This window comes from Ailuropoda melanoleuca, chromosome 17 (assembly GCF_002007445.2).
Source record: "Ailuropoda melanoleuca isolate Jingjing chromosome 17, ASM200744v2, whole genome shotgun sequence".
In the NCBI taxonomy this organism is placed as follows: domain Eukaryota; kingdom Metazoa; phylum Chordata; class Mammalia; order Carnivora; family Ursidae; genus Ailuropoda; species Ailuropoda melanoleuca.
This window is the reverse complement of record NC_048234.1, coordinates 7,525,570-7,531,927: the sequence shown is the minus strand read 5'-3', so window position 1 is coordinate 7,531,927 and position 6,358 is coordinate 7,525,570. Positions and strand designations below refer to the sequence as shown.

Sequence of the window (6,358 nt, the reverse complement as noted above, 5' to 3'; positions counted from 1 at the left end):
GGAAGAGGCAGGCTCCTGGCCCCCCCCCCCGCTGAGCGCTGAGCCGGGCACCTCTGGGAGCCTGTGGGGCTGGAATTACTGTCAGACAGACAGTGGACGGTGCTTGGGGGGGGGGGGGGGGGGNGTTGGGGGGGGGGGGGCGGGAGCCATCTCTGGGCCGGCCGACACCCTCGGGATCACCTTTCTAAATGAAGAACTATAAAACGAAGGGCGGGACGGGAGCTCTCCGTCACATGGTTGGGGGGAAAAAAAAATCAGACGTGAAACAAATTTTAAGCCATTGACTTTAGAGCCCTCGCAGTAAGGGCGGCCTGAAAGATTTTTACACGGGCTCCCCCCCCCCCCCCGCAGCCATGAGCTGTCAGAGCCCAGGCGGCAGCTGCGGGTGGATCCAGGCACCCCGACCGTCCTGTCCTGCGCACTCCCCCCCCCAGCCTGCACCCACAAAGGACCTTTCTGACATGGAAGCCCTCGGGCCGGAGGGGGGTGCCCGCTGGGCATGTAGGCTCAAAGTGGATCAAAAGAGGCACAAAGTCAAAAGGCAAAGATCAAACAAAAGGCCAGAGCCACCACCTGGAGGGAACGAAGTCTGCACCCACGCGGGCCACGCAGGCGGGAGGTGAGCGCGTTCGGCACAACTCCGGCCTGGCCAGCCCAGGGGCGCGGCGGGGCGGGGCGGGGCGTGGTGGGCGGGGCCAGGTATGTACACGCGGGGCGGGCGCGGGTCAGAGGGCGGTGCTCTCAGACTCCTCCTCCGAGTCCCTCTTCTCGGTCACCGAGTGTCGCCGCGCATGCTCCAGGGGGCTCAGGCGGAGCGGCGGCCCGAGCTCTACGTGGATGGAGGGGATGTCGAAGTGGACGAGATCTGCAAGGCGGCAGAGAGAGGCGGCTGAGAGCGGCGGACGGGGAGGGGGGCGCTGGGGCTCGGGGCTGGCGGAGGCAGCCTGCGGCAGGGCCGGGGTGGGGGTGGGTGGCTCTGCTCCCGCTCCAGGAGCGCGCGCGACCGAGCACCCCCACCCCGTCCCGCCAGGGAGGTTCAAGGAGGAGCGCTAGAACAGCTCCTGGGCCACGTCCTCTGCACCCCCTCCAGCCCCATTCCCGGCGGGGAGCCTGCTTTCAGGGCGCGGGCCTCAGGAGCGGAGGGTAGGAGGCAGTGGAAAATCACCCCATTCTCCCAAGTCCGTGAACCACCGGGGGAATCCGGAGATGGTGCCCTCGCCCTAAGACGTGAGACAGACCTTTCTCGTGGCTGCTGGAGGCAGGCGGAGGGCCTCCCCTCGGAGGGAAACCCCACCTCTCAGCACCGGGGCAGCTGCGCCCCTCCCAGTCGGTCCTTACTGCGGGCACTGAGCGGTCATTCTTTCTGGGAGACGGTTAGGAGGATTGAGCCCGAGGTAAAAGAGCTTAGCATCTGGAACTCTGGACCTCTGCCAGTCAGCAAAGACCAGGCCATTCCTTAGAGCTGGCAGCTCGGTGCAGGCAGGCCCCCAGAGGAGGCCAAGGGGTGCGGGAGGCTCAGCCTGTGGACCCTAGAACAACCAAGGACCCTGGCGCTGTCACCCCCTCCTGGGCCTGCCTCGTTTCTGGCCGCACGTAGCCTTGCCACCGTCATCTGAGCCCAGACGACAGGGGAGTGTTCCCAGAACAGGGGCAGCCCTGGGCCAGCCTGGAGTCGGGGAGGGTGGGCTGCATTTAGTCTTTAGCGTTTTTTTTTTTTTTTGTAAAACCAACATTTGGCCTAAGCATACTATACCAGATGGACAGACAGACATTTGGACACTGCACTAAAAGACATAAAACAAACATGGAAGCTGTGGGACAAAGGTCCTTCTGTCACCCTCCCCCCCCACCGCCTCTTAGTCCTCAAAACGTCGTTCCTTCCTGTCTTCATCCCACCGCCTCAGCACAGAGACGGGGTCCCAGGCTCGGCTCTGCCAGTGACACTCGCTCCTCCTGCCTCGGGTATAGCTGCGGCCTCGTGTCCTGCCCTTTCTGCAGGGGCCCATCCCTCTGTGCCCGGCCTGCAGCCACCTGCCCTGCAGCCTTCCCCTCAGATTTCAAATCCCATCTCTGTCTCGAGGCGAGCGTGGCCTTGGGCGGGTTTACCTTCCCTGTGACCCAGCAGCCAAGGGGGAATCAGGGTGCGGGATGACAGGTTTGGACGGTGCCTGGCAGCTCCGATCCCTTAGACCTTCAGGCGCTAGGGTGCAGGAGTGAGGGAGAGAAGCCCCCACCGACCCTGGGGGACAGAAGCTCGGGATTGACTCCTACCACTGCGGATTCCTCTGGACGTGCCCGCCGTGCCAGCCCAGAGGAAGATAAGTGAGAGCCCACTTCGGAAAGTGGGGTGCCGCCAGGATGACCTCGCGGCCGCAAGGAACCCGTCCCGACCCTGCAGTGGAGGCCGTGCCGCTGTGCCAGGCGGGACCCTCCTGGGGACGCTTCCCTAAGCCAAGGCGTCCGCAGCCAGTGCGGCACCGGGCACCACGGTCTGTGGCAGGCAATCCAAGGATAGAGACGCCACCGGAAGAACAGACCTGTGAGCCCCGCGATTCTAGGCCAAAGGGAGAGGGGTCGCAGGGCTGAGCCAGGGACTCGAGAGCCAGAGGGGAGAGCTGGCGAAGCCTGCTTGCGGGACTTCCTGCCCGTCTCCTAGCACGAAGCCAGCCAGACCCGAGAAGGCCAGTGCCTCCCCCCGAAAGCCAGAGGAGCTCGTGGACCGGGGGGTGGGGGAGCTCCCCGAGGCCAGGGAGGCACGGAGCGCAGCTGCCATGCCGAGGGGAGGTCCGAGCCACATGCAGAGCCGAGCAAGCGCCGGGGCCTGGCGGGCTGGGGCCGCTTACCCTGAAATCCCCCTCACACGTATCCACAACCGCGGCCCTCATGTCACACAGCTGCAGGAACACAACGACAGGATTCGGAGAAAGGCGTAAACACGATGAAACGAAACGAGAACGTGACAATCACAGTCGGGCGGGGGGGGGGGCGGTGCACCAAAGCGTCACAGATGCTGCACTGCCGAGACCAGTGTGGAGAACGACAGCCTGCTGCCAAAGAACACGACGGACACGCCACAGTGTGCGTTGTGGAGGCCAGAGTGCTGTTACCACTCAAGGTGGGCCAACCTGGAACAGCTCCGCGGAAGGGGGGCACATCTGTGGCCCGATTTTGGCCCCCCAGTTTCTCCTCCCACGGTGTTCCCACCTTTCCATTCCTCTCCAGGGACACCTTGCATTCCTCTGGTGCTTCTGGCATCCATGTGCCCCAACAGCCCTTCGTTGGGGCAGCTGGAGAAGGGGGGGCCCTCGGGCTGACTCAGGGTGACCCCTAGCTCCTGCTGTCACCTGTGCCCGCTGCCGCGGACGCTCACATGGGACACGCGCGTCACCACCACCAACTACCAGCGAGAAGTGGGGCTGCGACTTTCGGGGAGGAATTTCCTTAATATTTTATCAGCCTCAGGGGGGATGGCAGCAGCTGTCCACCCAACACGAATCCCCTCCAAAAATAAAGCCGCCAAACCGCCCGAGGCTGCCTGCTCCCCACGTTACTTCAGTCTCCTGCCCCCTCCCAGACACTGGACAAGCAGCTGGACGAGCCTCGTCCTGGGCGCCAGGAGCCAAGACTCCCCCCCCCCCCCTTCCCTCTGGTCGACGGGGAAAACCTCACTCCTGGACGGGTGAACGTCCCATCCCCGTCAGAAATCCCAGTGCGCCGACGACCCAGGACAGGACCCCACGGCCCTTCGAAGCACGTGGACGGATGTGGGACGTGTGTACGTGATGCGTACTTGTGTGTGGTGGGCACGTGCGTGTATCTGGGGTGTGTGTGTGTGTGTCTTCTGCGTGTTGCACGAATCTGGGGCGTGTGTGCTGCTTTACCTGCTACTGGCGACAACCCTGAATAGATGTCCTAGGCTCTCTGCCGCCTGGTGACCACGCGGGCTGCTTGGATGCCAACACGCAGCCCCGCGCTGTGCCTGCCTCCCCGAGCGAGGGAAACACGCCCCGAGTCCCCACCATCACAGGGTCAGAGTATCTGCGGAGACGCTGCAAAAACGTCCTCCTTCTCCGACCAGCGAACGGTTTTTGCTCAATGTGGTGTGTGTGTGTGTGTGATTTCACACTTTCACATTTTTCGGGGGCCGGGGGGAAATAGCTCCCTCTCTGACTTTGACACTTACAGCAGGACTAAATTTAGTAGCTGTGGGCTTGTCCAATAAGCCCCTCCAAGAGCCGGGGGGACTGGCATCTTTCCTGAAACTGACCTTTCTCTAAATATTGCTGGAAATGCATTTTTTTTTCCTAATAAGGCTTATGACATCAGTTGGAACAAATGTCTTTGGTTCTTCGCCTCCGTTCTCAAGATAAGGGTCCGTACCTTTGGAGATGCCCGGGCAATATCCAAGGAGAGCCCCCCATGCCTCACCAGTGCCTAGATGCCAGCTGGCCTGAGGTCATAACCCAGCCCCCACCTCTCCCAAAGCACCGAGCACCACCCCAAAGTACTTGGTGCTCAACCCCCAGATTTAAGAACAGAATCCGAACCCTGCACTGGCGGGCACTCCACTGGGAGAAGTCCCGTGAGAAGTCCTTCTGCAGAAGGACCTGGATGCCGGGGCTGCTCTCCACCGGCCTCCCGTGGGGGGGCGGGGCACTCCCAAGATGATCACAGAAGCGACGCAGGATGCATGGAACCAGCACGGCCACCCCGGGGAACACAGACTTGCTAACGGGCACCAGGGATCCCGCCACTGGGCACACCCAGCTGAGGCTGGTGGGAAACCCTGGTGGCGCCGTGGCTCGGTTACCTGTTGACATGCTCTCCCCGGGGGCCATGCCGTCCAGCACGGGGTGCTCCGTGGACTGTGGACTCGGGGCCGGCAGGCTGACTGTGGGAGGCTGAGGGGGCGGCAGGGTGGGTCTCTGTCGGGGCTTGGGGGTGGGCCGAGATTTGGCCGCGGTGCTCGCGAAGCCGGAGGGGGAGGCCAGGGGAGGGGCCGCGGCCGCCGGCGAGAGCTGGCCAGAGGCCAGGGAGTATCCCTGGGGGTAACTCAGTCCGTAGGGCGAAGGGGTGCTCGGCGGGGTGGGGGACAGGCTGAGCGGGGACGGCTGGCCGGCGGACTGGTCGCTCACAGCCCCCGGCTGGCCGAAGGGGACCTTGGGTGGAATCGGAGCCAACTTCTTGGAAACTGAAAGAGAAAACACAAGGTCGTGAAATGAAGCCGGCTGTTCCCAAGGCCTGTGAGCACAGCCTCTGCGCCCTCCCACCCCTCGCTCCCCACGCTCGCTGGCCCCCCACCCCACGAGCAGCCAATGCGGTTTTTAAAAATCCACCTCAAATTGCAAGCTTTCATGTCTCCCCATCTGTTCGCTAATCTCTCCTCCTCTTCCCTGGATCCCGGCCACAAGTAACACAGCCCTCGCCAGAGCCGAGCACAGATTCCCCGGGGGGAGCCGGCGGCTGGCCGCCCAGCGTCCTCCCTTCAGGGCCTGGTGGTAAAGGTATCGGGGCACACGGAGGAAGGGGGAGTCGGTGACACGGGCTCCAAGAGGGACGACTGGATCTCCCCCAGGGACGCGGGAGCGGGGGGAGGCGGGACAGGAAGCCGTGACTTTTGGCCGACCCCGCCCACGGCTCCTGGAGCTCCGGAGAGCCACAGGCCACCAAGTCCTCCCCGACTTCTCGGTCCTGCCCCGGCCTTCTTCTGGAGCCTGTGTACCCGCCTCCCCCGTGCTTTCCTTCTCTGCAGACGTGGGTACTGCACGTCCCCTCCCTTCTGCCTTCATTCCCCTCTTTTTATTTACTGGATGGTGCGACACGATGACAAACACTTCACACCTTTCAGGGACAACGACCCGGTAACAAGGACAAAAGCGGACCCCGGGACGATCTCCGGGCGTCAGAGCCTGCCTTGCCTTCCCCACCCCGTGCCCGGACAGCGGATCTGAACCTGTACTCCGCAACAGGAAGCGTAGTCAATTTTCCGCAGGGTTGTAGCAGTTAACGCAGCATCGCGCACGGAAAAGCGTCACAGAATCGTGACCCGTCCCACAAACACTTCTCAGCTCTGCACCCCGAGGATGGGTGGCCTCTCCCGGCGGCAGCTGCTCCGGGAGCTCCCGACAGGTCACGGGGTGGGGAGCCAGCGGGGCCCCTAGGCACCGGGGCTCCAACACATCTTCCCCTGCACGAGCCGGAGGAGGGGGGGACCGGGGGACGGTACCGCGTCTGCGACGACATACCCCTCCTCCTTGGTGGCGACAGGACTAGGCCAGGACATAAAACTGGAGGCACGGTGTGAAAAGACCGAGATTGCTTAAAAACACAAAACAGCTGCTGGCCGGTGGAGGAGAAA

General features: G+C 63.3%; 1 protein-coding gene across 1 annotated transcript in view; it reads right to left on the bottom strand.

Annotated features, from left to right (window-relative positions):
• Positions 1 to 115: 115 nt before the first annotated feature.
• The window catches only part of ARHGAP44 (Rho GTPase activating protein 44), a 152,789-nt gene continuing 146,546 nt past the window's right edge, over positions 116 to 6,358 (bottom strand). Inside the window, exons 23-24 of the mRNA XM_034647283.1 lie at positions 4,811 to 5,191; positions 116 to 865 (exon numbers count right to left, since the gene is read on the bottom strand). Of these exons, the coding sequence (XP_034503174.1) occupies positions 726 to 865; positions 4,811 to 5,191 (521 nt within the window). The 3' untranslated portion in view covers positions 116 to 725. The remainder of the gene's footprint in view (positions 866 to 4,810; positions 5,192 to 6,358) is intronic.